General features: G+C 38.8%; 1 protein-coding gene across 13 annotated transcripts in view; it reads right to left on the bottom strand.

Annotated features, from left to right (window-relative positions):
* RUBCN (rubicon autophagy regulator) overlaps positions 1 to 13,806 on the bottom strand; it is a 72,410-nt gene that overhangs the window by 25,119 nt on the left and 33,485 nt on the right. For 7 of the 13 annotated variants that reach the window (XM_036116715.2, XM_036116759.2, XM_036116721.2 and 4 more), the window contains exons 2-5: positions 11,852 to 12,005; positions 2,736 to 2,822; positions 1,210 to 1,369; positions 482 to 588 (exon numbers count right to left, since the gene is read on the bottom strand). In XM_036116715.2, coding sequence (XP_035972608.2) covers positions 482 to 588; positions 1,210 to 1,369; positions 2,736 to 2,822; positions 11,852 to 12,005 — 508 coding nt within the window. The remainder of the gene's footprint in view (positions 1 to 481; positions 589 to 1,209; positions 1,370 to 2,735; positions 2,823 to 11,851; positions 12,006 to 13,806) is intronic. The other 6 variants (XM_036116728.2, XM_036116738.2, XM_036116776.2 and 3 more) reach the window with 1 other exon arrangement.

The following is a 13,806-nucleotide window of genomic DNA, read 5'->3' as shown; positions in this document are numbered from 1 at the left end:
ACCCTTAAGGAAGAGCTTACTCAGACTATGGATTTTAAAAAGGATTTTAAAAAACAGACACCTCCCAGGGTACCTGGGTGCTCAGTCTTTAAGCATCTGCCTTCGGCTCAGGTCACGATCCCAGGGTCCTGGGATCGAGCCCGGCATCTGGCTCCCTGCTCAGCGGGAAGCCTGCTTCTCCCTCTCCCACTCCCCCTGCTTGTGTTCCCTCTCTCGCTGTGTCTCTCTCTGTCAAATAAATAAAATCTTAAAAAAAAAAAAAAATAGACACCTCCCTCCTTAAATAGACCTTAAGCTTAGACGTTTTATTTCAATAGGTACTTAATGGTACCTCCCCTTCTTCTCCAAGTATTTTTTCTTTTTTAATGAAAGCCTTTCAGTTCACAACTGCCTAAACAAAGAAACAGTCAGCTACCGAGGGTTATATCATGGTGAGGTCCAGGGGCCCAGCACAGACACAGATCATTCTTTGCCCCCTTACCATAGACGCATCGATCTGAGCCAGGAGGCGGGGGTTGTTCTGTTCCACCGCTTCCAGGCACTGGAGCATGGCCGTGACGTGGGCGTTGCTTAGCAGGAAAGCAGTATCTGGGGAGAGAAATGCTACAGCTGCGATGGAGCCCAACAGGGAGATCTTTGGCTTCCCTACACAGCCTGGGAGAGGCTCAGGGAAGGAAAGAGACAAAAAGTGAAAATGACGTGAGGAGAATCACGCCACTGCAGAGAGAAGAGGAATGAGGGACATGTAAGTATAGGAGAGGCCAGGTAATGCGCAGTATAAAAGAGAGGCCGTGACAAGAGGCTTCAAAGTCACAGAGTCCCAGATTTGAATCCTGGCTGGAGGTGACTTGGCCTCCTTGGGCTCTGCTTCCCCGACTGGAAAACAGCGGTATTAATACCCGGCTCTCAGGGCTGCTGGGAAGAGTATATGTGTAAACAGTACCTAGCAGTGACTGGCACATAAGAAACTCTCAGTAAACGGTGGTTATTCTTATCGGTTTGTACCCATGGGAGTAGGGGAAGACCTGAGCATCAAGTTGGACCGTGTTTTACTCATAAAGGAGAAGACTGGATGCATGCTTCGGATTAGAATCTCTATGGCACCGAGTGGAAGTCTGGGGCCCTGGGGTGAGAGCCTATAAAGGGAGAGTAAAGTGGAAGAGATGAAGAATTACATGCAACGGTCCTGGCTAAGTGACCTCCACGTACCTGTGTAGAACTTTCTGATATACTGCCTGTCCCCGAGCAGGGGCCGGAGCTGGGCGGAGAGACAGTGGCACTGCAAGCTGTGCTGCAGCCATAACCCGGCAACGGCATGCCCGCTCACGCCGTCGGCGCGGCTCTCGCCATTCTCGTGCAGGCTGATGAACTGCGAGGCAAGGAGGCATGGGTCAAAACACGCAACCTGGTAAAGACCGCAAGACTGGTGCCTAAGGACCCAAGAACTAAATGGAGACAGGAAGAGGAGGCGATCAGAGGGGTTTTTTCCTCCAGGTGGCATCTAGAGCTTACTGAGGAAGGAGAGGGGAGGGCGGATTAGGGGCCCCGCTGCTGGCCTAGACCACTGGAGAAGAACGAAGCAGCTAAGACCTGATATGCAGCTCTAGGAGAGGACAACACTGACTCCTCGGTCTCTTTATGTGCTGGCTCCAAAGAGACATCTAGCCTGCGGTACCGAGAGGAAGGATAAACGTGACCTCTTGGCTTCTCTCACAGAGTCCTCCATTTCGGTTGGTCTCCAGAAAACAATGCAACAAAAACCTGGGGGAAAGGATCTGGGAAGATGCCACCAAAGATTCTCCACCAAAGAGAAGCCATCTGAGCATCTCATTTTGGCTCTAGTCATAGCATTCTCTATTTGGAACCTCCTTCTACTTGGCTGTTTCTAAAAGCAAGGTCTCATAGGCAGCTTCTAAGAAGAAACAACTACAGCAATATAGTTTAGAAAAGGAAGTTAGTTGGAGGTGAAGGGGAGTGGTGGTAAGAAAAATTATGTGAGAAGGACAAAGAGAGTCTATGTAAGAAAACCACTGGGCTCTGGATTTTTCTCACAAAAAAGGCCAGTCTGACACCTTATGATTTGGTTTCCTGATCATTTAAAAAAACAAATTACTTTTCCTGACATCATCTCAGCAATGAACCTGGCAGTGGGTGGGATATACATGAAACAAAACTAGCCAGATATTGACAAGTATTGAAGACAGGTGATAGATATTTCAGGGTTCATTACACTATTCTCTTTAATTTTGTATATATTTGAAATCTTCCATAATGAAGAGTTAAATAAATAGACACATACATTTGGCAGTGACTGATCTGGAACTAGCGGTGTAACTTTGGCCAAGTCACTAACCTCCATGAGCTGTTTCCCTGACTGGAAATCAGAGGTACTATATTGAACTAATAAGCATTCAGTCCTACTTCTCCAACCACTTCAGGGAACCTCTTGACATTTTCCCAGGATTTTGAACAGCTTCATTCTGGTCCTAGTATGCAGATCTTTTGAAAATAACAAAACTTTTTCACCCCTTCCCCAGAGGACAGAAAGTAGCCTGGAGCAATGGGTTTAACACGGTTTATTTTTAAAAGCAAATAATCCTCCCCTCCAAATTAGTCCTACAGGAATAATTTCCTCAGTTAATAGGAAACTTGACACACACCATCCTTCTAGCCTAGGAGACTCTTCAGACAGAACATCAAACAACAAAGCCTTGTGGTTACTTTTCCGTTCTTACCTTCTCCACATGAAGGGCTGAGTGGGGACTGAGCCAGCGGATGTCCTTCACAAACTGCCAGTAATCAGTCTGGCGGTAACACACCTGCTGTGGGAACACATAAGGTGAAGAAATCACTACCACTTTAGACCAAATCTAGTTCTGGTGTTGACATTCAAAGAGAGGAGGGAAAAAAAGCCTAACCTTCCCTGCCTCGACAAAGGTTCTCAGCAGCAATCAAAAGGACATATACACATGTTCACCCTTTTTAAGGATAATTGTTAAAAAATGGTTTTAATTGTTCTTTTGAGCAGGTAATGCATGCATATGACACAGAAGGTTACACAATGAAAATAATCTGATTTCTCCCTCATCTCTCCACCATTCAGCCCCAAAAGGTAAATCTTAAAACTGGTGAAGAGTTTAAGTTATTTGTTAAAAATCAGAGATGTATGTCTTCAGTTCTTACTGCAAAACCAAGGAAAGACCTGCTTTTCCCCGTGCTACCCAGGTCAGGAAAGGGCTGTATTTAGAGTCAAAGAAATGATCAATTCTAGATAAAATAGTCTCACACTGGAAAAGGCCTGAACTGGAGAAGGCAAATGTTTATACTAGGAAGATCTAATTCTTATTTTTTGAGAATCCTTTCTGAGATTACTGGGCACGGGTTAAAACTGAAATCTAAATAATTTAGAAGTACAGATGTAGCACAAGCATTAAGAGACAGACTAACCAACAGAACAAAATAAACAGCCTAGAAGGAGTCCTTAAATCGGAACTTAATATATGGCCCCCAAAACATCTCAAATGTCAATGGGTTTCTCACCTAGACTGGTAAGGTAGAAGTGAGAATTAGAAGTGTCAGCTGTACAGGCTCTTTTGCCAACTGGAGTCATGAAGACCTTTAAGATCTTGGCAGCAGTGTGGCAGTGTTTCTGATCTCTGTTCTGTGGCTTAGTAGACACTGAGTGGCCAGGGATGGGCAGCAGTGGAATATCAACTCCAGCATGTCTCCTGGTTAGTTACATCTATGTGAATAGGATCTAAACTTGGTTTCCTTTCTTCAGGCAAAATTCTAGGCTAACTCAGAAATCAAATTAGGGACATCACTATAGATATCACGGACATTACAGAGGAATACTATAAACAACTCTATGCTCACTAGTGTGACAACCTAGGTGAAATAGACCAATTCCTTGAAAGATACGATCTGCCAAATAGTACCAGGAAGAAATAGATAATCTGAGTAGGCCTATACCTCCTAAGAAAAATGGAATCAACAATTAATAACTTTCCAAAACCAAAAGCACCAGGCCTAGATGGGTTCACTGGTGAATTCTACTAAACATTTATTTATACCAATTCCCTATAATGCCTTTAAGAAAACAGAAGCAGAGGAAAATACTTCCCCAAATCATTCTATGAGGCCAGCATTATCCTAACACCAAGACCAGAAAAAAACATCACAAGAAAACTATGGACCAATATCTCTCATGAACATAGATGCAAAAATCCTCAACAAAATATTAGCAAATCAAATCCAACATTGTATAGAAATAATTGTACACCATAACCAAGCAGGATTTACACCAAGTATAAAAGGCTGGTTCAACATTCCAAAATCAACACATCAAATCACATCAATGGAATGTGATGGAATTCATCACATCAACAGCCAAACAAGAAAAAAAAAAATCACACGATCATATCAAGAGATGCAGAAAAAGCATCTGACAAAACTCAACACCCATTCATAATAAAAACTCTCAGTAAACTAGGAATAGAGGGGAACTTCTTCAAATTGATAAAGAACATCTACAAAAACCTACAGCTAGCATCATACTTAATGGTAAGAAGCTCAAAGCTTTCCCACTAAGATCGGGAACAAAGCAAAGATGTCTCCTCTTCCCACAACTTTTTAACATCTTACTGGAAGCCCTAGCTAATGCAATAAGGAGAAAAAAAAAAAGAGAGAAAAGAAAAGGCATACAGATTGGGAAGGAAGAAATAAAACCGCTTTTGTTCACAGAGGACATAATCATCTAAGTAGAAAATTCTTAAAAATCAACAAAAAAGTTCCTGGAACTAGTAAGTGATTATAGCAAGGTCATAGGATTCAAGGTTAATTTGAAAAACCAACCACTTTCCTATATATCAGCAATGAGCAAGTGGAATTTGAAAATAAAAACTCCCAAAAATGAAATACTTAGATATAAATCTAACACAAATATGTACAAGATCTACATGAGGAAAACTATAAAACACTGATGAAAGATAGCAAAGAACCAAATAAATACAGAGATAATCCATATTCATGGATAGGAAGACTCAATATTGTCAAATGTCAGTTCTTCCCAACTTGATCTATAGATTCAATACAATCCAATCAAAATCCTAGCAAGTTATTTTTTGGATATCAACAAACTCATTGTTAGGTTTATATGGAGAAGCAAAAGACCCAGAATAGCTAAAACAATATTGAAAGACAAGAGCAAAGGGTTTCTCTTCAAAAAGGACTGACACTATCTGACTTGAAGACTTACTATAAAGGCACAGTAATCAAGGCAATGTAGTATTGGGGAATAAATAGACAAAGAGAGCAGTGAAACAGAATAGAGAGCTCAGAAATAGACACACATAAATAAAATCAACTAACCTTTGACAAGGGAGCAAAGGCAATACAATGGAGCAATTATAGTCTTTTCAACATGGTGCTGAAACACTGGACATCCACATGCAAAAAAAATGAATCTAGACACAGACCTTACACCTGTCACAAAAATTAAGTCAAAATGCGTCATAGACCTAAATGTAAAATGCAAAACTATAAATCTTCTAGAAGATAACATAAGAAGAAACCTAGATGACCTTGGGTATAGTGATGACTTTTTTGATACAAGACCAAAAGCATGATCCATGAAACAAAGAACTTGTAAGCTAGACTTCACTAAAATTAAACACTTCTACTCTGTGACCAACAATGTCAAGAGAAAGAAAAGACAAACCACAAACTGGGAGAAAATATTTGCAAAAGCCACATATGATAAAGGAATTTTATCCAAAATATATGAAGAACTCTTAAAACACAACAATAAGAAAACAAACAATCTGACTTAAAAAATGGGCCAAACACCTTAACAGACACCTTGCCAAAGAAGATATAAAGAAGACAAATAAGCATATGAAAAGATATGCCACATCATATATCATCAGGGAGATGCAAATTAAAACAACACAGTACCACTATATACTTACATTAGAACGGCCAAAATACAAAACAATACCAACATTAAATGCCGATGAGGATGTGGAGCAAAAGGAACTCTCATTCATTGCTCGTGACAACGCAAAATGGTATAGCTACTTTGGAAGACAGTTTGGCAGTTTCTTACAAAACTAAATATACTCTTACCATAGGATCCAGCAATTACATTCCTTGGTATTTAACCAAAGGAGCTGAAAATTTACGCCCACACAGAAACTTCTATAAAAACTTGATGTCAAACTATGTAGAGGCAAGACAACTTTCAAAGTTAGAAGGAAAAAAAAAACTAAAAATGTAGGTTTTATACTAATATTACTGGATCTTTAAACTGCTAGTCCAGTATAAGGAAATTAAAACTGGAAGTCCTGTATCATGTATTATGGGTGCAATTTATTCAAGAAAGATGATATGAAGCTCCATCAGTGGATCCATACTCCCAGAAAAGGTTTTGGCCCTATATCCAAAGACTGTTGAATAAATGTGATTTTAGATGTTTTAAAATAAAATAAAATGTTTGAATGACTCCTTAATTGCCCTCATTTGATCAGAAAATGATTCAGATCACGTTGTATAAGAAGGTTTTCCTGTCCTTATCCAAAAAATGATGAAGCAGTTAAGGACTAAATAAAATGACAAATGTTTGAATGTTAGGGGAAAAAAATCAACAACAAAAGATGCTGTACAGGGTGCCTGGGTGGCTCAGTCGTTAAGTGTCTGCCTTCAGCTCAGGTCATGATCCCAGGGTCCTGGGATCAAGTCCCACATCGGGCTCCCTCCTCAGGGGGAAGCCTGCTTCTCCCTCTCCCACTCCCGCTGCTTGTGTTCCTGCTCTTGCTATCTCTGTCTCTGTCAAATAAATAAATAAAATCTTGAAAAAAAAAAAAAAAGATGCTGTACAAGTGACGGGCTATTCCTACCATAATGAAAAGCTACAATAATTAAAACTGAGCAGAGATGACACAAAATAGACAACAACAGACCATAATAAAAAACCAGAAATAGATCTGTGTGCCAAGGGAATTAAGTAACTTCAAAATAAATTACAGATGAAATGGTTTAAATGTAAAAAATTAAGCCATTAATAGAAGAAACCAGGGAGAAACATTTGTAATAACCGTACAGTGGGGAAGCCCTTTCAGAGGATCATACAGAGCCCAGAAGCCCTGAAAGAAACAATCAGTTTGACTTACTAAAAATCAGAGGGGCGCCCGGGTGGCTCAGTCGGTTAAGCGCCCAACTCTTGATTACGGCTCAGGTCATGATCTCAGGATTGTGAGATCAATCCCCATGTGGGTATGCTCAGTGGGGAGTCGGCTTGAGATTCTCTCTCTCCCTCTGCACTCTGCACCTCCCCACTACAAGTGCATGTGTGTGCTCTCTCTCAAAATAAATAAAAGGTTCTCTCTCCCTCTCCCTTTGCCCCCCCATCAGATATTTCTACATATAAAAGCCACCATATGAAATGGCAAAAGACAAACCAGAAGAAAATATTTGCAATTCACATTACAGACAAAGGATTAATTCCATTAATAAAAATCTCTTACAAATCCATAGGAAAAGACTAACAATCTAAGGAAAATGGGGGAAAGTAGGAAAAAGTTCATAGAAAATAAGGCTCTCTAAACATCTTTCATAATAAGAGAAATGTAAATTTTTACCTATCATGTTGGTGATAGTTTACAGTTTAGTAACACCCTATACTGGCATGGGTTTGGAGAAGGAAATACTCTTACACATTGTTGGTGAGGATGTAAATAGACATAACTTCCTGGAGGGCAATTTAGCAGTATCTATCCAAATTGAAATGCACATACCCTTTAGCCTAAAAATTCTACTTCTAGGAATATCCTATGGTAAAGGGCAAAATGACACTAGGTTTATTCACCGTAGCACTGTTACTAACTGTAAACGACTGGAAGTAATCTAAAAGCCCATTACCAGGGGACTGGTTACATAAATTATGGTACATACAATGGAATATTATAGAATGACAGCTGTAAAAAAGAAAAGCACTTTATGTAATGATTTGGAATGAATCACAAGACATATCAAGTGAAAAAACCAAGGTGCAGAATAGTAATTATAGCATGCTTTTATTTGTATGAAAAATCAAGAAGTGTAGCAAAGAAAAGTATTCATAAAATCTTTTATAAACATAAAAATTCTCTGGAAAGAAACTGGTAAACAGCAATTACCTACAGGACTGGAAGGAAACAAGATATTTCACTGAATATAGTTATATGCTTTTTTTAACCATATAAATGTATTGTTTATTTAAAAAACTAAATATATAAAATGTATTATTTAAAAAATTAAATATTTTAAAGCAAGTTACACAATGATATGTACAGTACAATCTTAATATTTTAAAAAGCACATAAATGCATAGAAAAAAATAAGATCTACCCAAATGTTAAAGAGCAATAATCCTTGGTGTTGACTTGAGGGTGATATTTACTTTCTTCAAATTCTTTTTCAGTATTTTCCAAATTTTCAACAAATAAAAATATATAACATATATTCAGAAAAAAAAAATACACAGAGGTCTTTTGTGTTGTTATTGTTATTTTTTAAATCGGGCCACCTATATTGCCAAGAAGAAGTTTCTTCTTGGTGGTGGAAAAGAGGAGAATCTTTTTATTTCTCCTATTCAGCTGAAGAATCTTAGGGACTGAGTGTCTCCACATTTCTAAGCAGCTGAAAAGAAAAGATCAAATATGCCTTGCCTTATGGGAAAACTAAAAGGGAGCCCCGATGCAGGCTGTCAGGGAAAATGAGATCCCTCTAAAAATACGGTCATGATGTTATAGCTTTCATAAGGCCCTGAGTGCTTTAAAAAAATAAAGTTCACATTCCATAACACATCCTCATGAAAACACAGAATAGATACGACCAGCGTGAATCACTGCATCCCTTCCCCCTCTCCAAGGGCACAACACCCAGAATAGCTTCCTGATGACGCAGCAGCCAGAAGCCTTTGAAAGCCTTAATCTTTAGGGAGGAAATGAAAGGGAAAAATAAGTCCTTGACACAGACATTAATTGTTAGATCTTCACAAGGCAGAACAGAGCAGCAGTGAAACTGGTATGGATCTTCTGGTTATGATTCTTTCCATTATAGCCTGTAGTTGAAAAGTGTGTGTATGACAGATTTGCCTGGTTTACTCTGTTTTCACTTATGAACACTACCGCTATTTTGCAGATGACCATATACTTTAATATTTTTCATTCTGATAACGACATGCTTTCACAGATATCATTCATTAATAATTCTAACGAGATACGTTAATATTGTTTTGCATTTACCAAACAACCTTCATTTGGAATCCCACTGACTTTACTATTTCATTATGACATTTTCTCTTTCTGGCACAGATGGGAAAACTGCCTTGTAATATGGTGAAGTGATTACTCTAGATGACAATGTAAAATTAGTAACAGAGCCAAGAAAAGAACCTTTTTGGTATCAAGATGCAAGTGCTTAACCACTAAAATGGTAGTGACACTAATCTAGTAGTTATTTTGGTCATCAGCCTGGGAAACTTGTATTGAGTTTTTGTACAACATGTGGCATGATTCCCAAGTTTCTGGCTTGGGACTGAGTAGCTGGCAATGCCACAAATTAGTGTTAAAAATAGGAGGAAGGGCAATCTCATGAGGAAAATAAGTTTGTTTTGGGTCGTTTTGTGCTTGGCCTGTACAACAGACAGCTATATGATAATGTATAGCAGACAGCTAGTCTTATGGATCTGGAGTTCAGCAGAGGTGTCTGAGCTGGGGGTCTTCAGTACATGGGTGATAGTTAAAACAATGCGAGTAGATGAGGCTGTTTCAGGAAAATGTACAAAGTAAGAAGAGATAAGGACATAGGACAGAATTCCACTAAATGCTAAAATCCAAAAAGAAGAGATTCCAGGGAAAGTAACTAAGAAGGAATGGTCACAGAGGGAGGAGAACTCTATGACATTAGAAGGTAATAATGCTGGGGCGCCTGGGTGGCTCAGTCGTTAAGCGTCTGCCTTCGGCTCAGGTCATGATCCCAGGGTCCTGGGATCGAGCCCCGCATCGGGCTCCCTGCTCCGCGAGAAGCCTGCTTCTCCCTCTCCCATTCCCCCTGCTTGTGTTCCCTCTCTCGCTGTCTCTCTCTGTCAAATAAATAAATAAAATCTTTAAAAAAAAAAAAAGATAATAACGCCATACATGTAAGTCAAGGTGTGATGATGGTCAACAGTGAAGAACATATGACAGCGTTCAAAGAAGAAGAAATGTTCATGGATCTGGTAACATGGACATGATTTTACTTAAATTTCAGTAGCAAGATCACCAGTGGTACGGGCAAAAACCAGATTGCAGTGGGTTGACTTATTTGTTCTATAAATTCCAGTCTTCGTAACTATTTTTTTTCCATAGGACTACATGTAACTTGAAACTTAAAAAAATGAAAGAAACAATTATTATTTCCTATGTGCCACCAACTGCATAGGCAAATTTGTGTGCTATTTCATTTCATCTTTCCATCAAACATTACGATATAAATAACATTATCCTCATTTTTATAGATGAGAAAAACAAGCCTCAAAAAAATTAATATTGCCTAATAGTTAAGATCAACTGTCAACTTATGTTTTTTAAAGCTTTTCATGTATATCATCTCATTTAATTCTCACAATAATCCTATGAGGTAGGTACCAGGGTTATCTCATTTTACAAATGAGTAAACAGAGGCATAAAGCGGTAACTTACCCAATACTACCCAGTGCTGAAGCTGGGATTAAAATATGAACAGTTCAACTCAGACGTCTATAACGGTAACTACTACTCCATTTTTTTTTTTCCCAAGCACCTGAGCACTGAGTCTAGATTTCAATCTAGGTTCTATCTGATTCCAAAGACTTTTATCAGTGTACCACACAATGCTGCCTCCAAATTCCCAGAATGGTGTTTGAATAACAATAACCATTAAGAAACTCTTCGACAGAGCCTCAATTTCAGAACTTATTCTGAATAAAGAAAATCTAACCTAAGCCAACTTCTCCATTGAATTCTGAAAATATCTAACAGGAACATTAGTTTGAAGACACTGTTCAGAAGTAATATACACATATTTTTAGAAGGGAGGGTACCATATTAAATCCTATCAACTGTGAATACCTTAATGCCAATTATTTGATTAGCTCTTTTTCAATGTGATTGCTAGTCTAGTTAAGAATAAGTTCTGATTAAAAACTTCTAGACAAGCTTGGCTCAAGAGAGAGAGTTCCAGGGAAGAATACTAGACCCTGACATGGGATGAGCATGAGTGTTTGGGAATACATGATTATGCACATATTTGTGAGGTCTGATTTTTTAAAGTGGGAGGATACCAGAGCCAATGATTCACTTGACAATTTTATCCAGATCTGAACCTTATTTAAAACACTGCAAATGGAGTAATTGCCAAAGATGAAGCAAAAACCATTAAGTATTATTACATTTCACTCCTTATCAATACTTAAAGTTTATTAGAGTGTTTGAGGATATTACAGAAAAGAAACTCAGTATCAATAAAGTTTATATTTAAAAAAATTAAGCTATAACTAAAACTACCATTCCCAAGAATCAACAAGTTATCTACAAAATGATGCTGAGGATATTCTAAAAATGACAATATTCTGTAAATACTTCTCAGATGTGCCCTAAGGTGCTCCTAAGAGAAAAATCCTAGTGATTCATCATCATTATCCTTATTGTCCTCCTCCTCCTCATATTACAGTTCTACCCTCAAGGGCTCACAAACTAGTGGCCTTCATCTTCTCCCTGCCAACAACTTAATGCAACTGTTTCTTTCCAACAAGTGGTCAGTTAATCTGGCAAAAAAGAAGAGGTTTACATACCTGGTCATGGATGAGCCCATGATAGAGGATGCTCTGCATGTCCCTGCAAAGCCGTTCCAGGCCACCATACTTGGACCAAACGTTGGGACTGTTGGCTGACACCAAACCCTCCACGGTAGTCTTCAAATTACCCAGCAGCTGCCAGTGCTCCCTCCTGCAAGGGCATCAATTATACCAATGGTTAGTTAACTTTGTTGTACCTGATCCTAATCATGTCAAAGAAAGTCTAAGCCAAGAAGCCTCCTGCCCTACATCTTAACATTTTCTCCCCTATTAATTTTTTACTTGGGCATAAAACCCAATTCTGAGAGAATTTAAGTTGTAAAGAACACTAAGATTTAAAAACAAAAACAAAAACAAACAAAAACCCTCACTCTTAATATGGCATATTATGCATTGTAAGGTGATCTTCATCTATTATCTCATTTAATTCTCACCTAAGTAACCTATAACCCTGTGTTTCTGGGAGTGTGACCCATCAAGATCCATTTCTGGAAATGACAGTACATGAGCAACATATAAAGAGATGAGGGCATTTACTCAAAACCAGAAATCTTTTTCCAAACGAAAAAGTCAAAAATGAATTTTTATTCACTATATTTCCACGCACTGAGTACCCATACCTATATGCAAATATTATAGTTAAGAATACAAATTACCCATGACTTCCCCCCATAGTTTTTTAAGCTAAAATTAAGACAAAAATGTTCTGTTTGCACTGAGCCACTTTGGGACATGCCCCCCAAAATCAATCAACCTTTGGCTTATTCTTCTGAACCATGTGAAGTACTGAGAGGAAAAGTCTGAAAATTGTTATACTGCACACTTTAACTTGCCCTTCCATTTCTTATTACAATACTACTCTTTATACTTTTCAAGGACAGTCATGGGACTAATTTTTTTCAGGGAAATTTCACCATACTATTTTATATCATTTAAATACCTATAGGGGTAGAAGTGCACTGAATTGGAATCCTTTCTATCAGTATTCAAAACTAACTTATTTGTACATTTTTTGAGTCATTTTTAAAAGTGGATGAGTACAGTAAAGACAAATAAAATAAAATGAATGAAGCTAGGTCCAGTATAGGAGTGTCATCTAAAAAGAGAAAGCCAGATGAATCTCAATCTGGTCTTCTGCTTTCAGGACCTTAAGACCAAGAATTTATTCAAACTGGGAGACAACAGGCTTTCTTAACCTTACACCGTTCAACATTCAAGTCACCAAACTCACTTGTTCCATTTCTTTCTTCCCAAATTTATTGAGATATAATTAACATATTATATTACTTTAAGGTATATAACACAATGATTTGATATACATATATATTGTAAAATGATTACCACAATAAAATTAGTTAGCATTTATCACCTAGCATAGTTAACAAATTTTTTCTTGTGATGAGAACATTTAGATCTACTCTCTTAGCAACTTTCAAATATACAATACAGGAGAGGGAGGAGAAAGACGGCAGAGGAGTAGGAGACCTAAATTTCATCTGGTCCCAGGAATTCAGCTAGTTATCAAACCATTCTGAATACCTACAAACTCAACAGGAGATCAAAGAAAAGATTAGCAGCAATTCTATGAATAGAAAAGTGACCACTTTCTGGAAGGTAGGACATGTGGAGAAGTGAATCCGAGGCAATATTCGGGAAGATAGACGGTGGGGGGGGAGGGAGCCTCCATCAGCAGATACCGGCAAGCGATAGAGCCACGGAGCACAAAATCAGAACCTTTAGAAGTCAGCTCCACTGAGGGACGTCGCTCCAGTGGCTAAGCAGGGGGTGGAATCCTCGCTGGGACAGTGTGGTCTCAGGACCCTCGGGGTCACAGAAAAACCGGGGGTGCCTGAGTGCGGCAGAGCTCCCAGGTATCAGAGCAGGGAAGCCGGCTGCAGAGACAGAGCCGAGGAGTGGGCTCTCAGCTCGGGGTTGCCATAAACCGTGATCTG

The sequence above is a fragment of the Halichoerus grypus genome, chromosome 1 (assembly GCF_964656455.1).
Source record: "Halichoerus grypus chromosome 1, mHalGry1.hap1.1, whole genome shotgun sequence".
NCBI classification, from domain to species: domain Eukaryota; kingdom Metazoa; phylum Chordata; class Mammalia; order Carnivora; family Phocidae; genus Halichoerus; species Halichoerus grypus.
The sequence above is the reverse complement of the archived record's forward strand: the minus strand, read 5'-3'. Positions and strand labels throughout refer to the sequence as shown.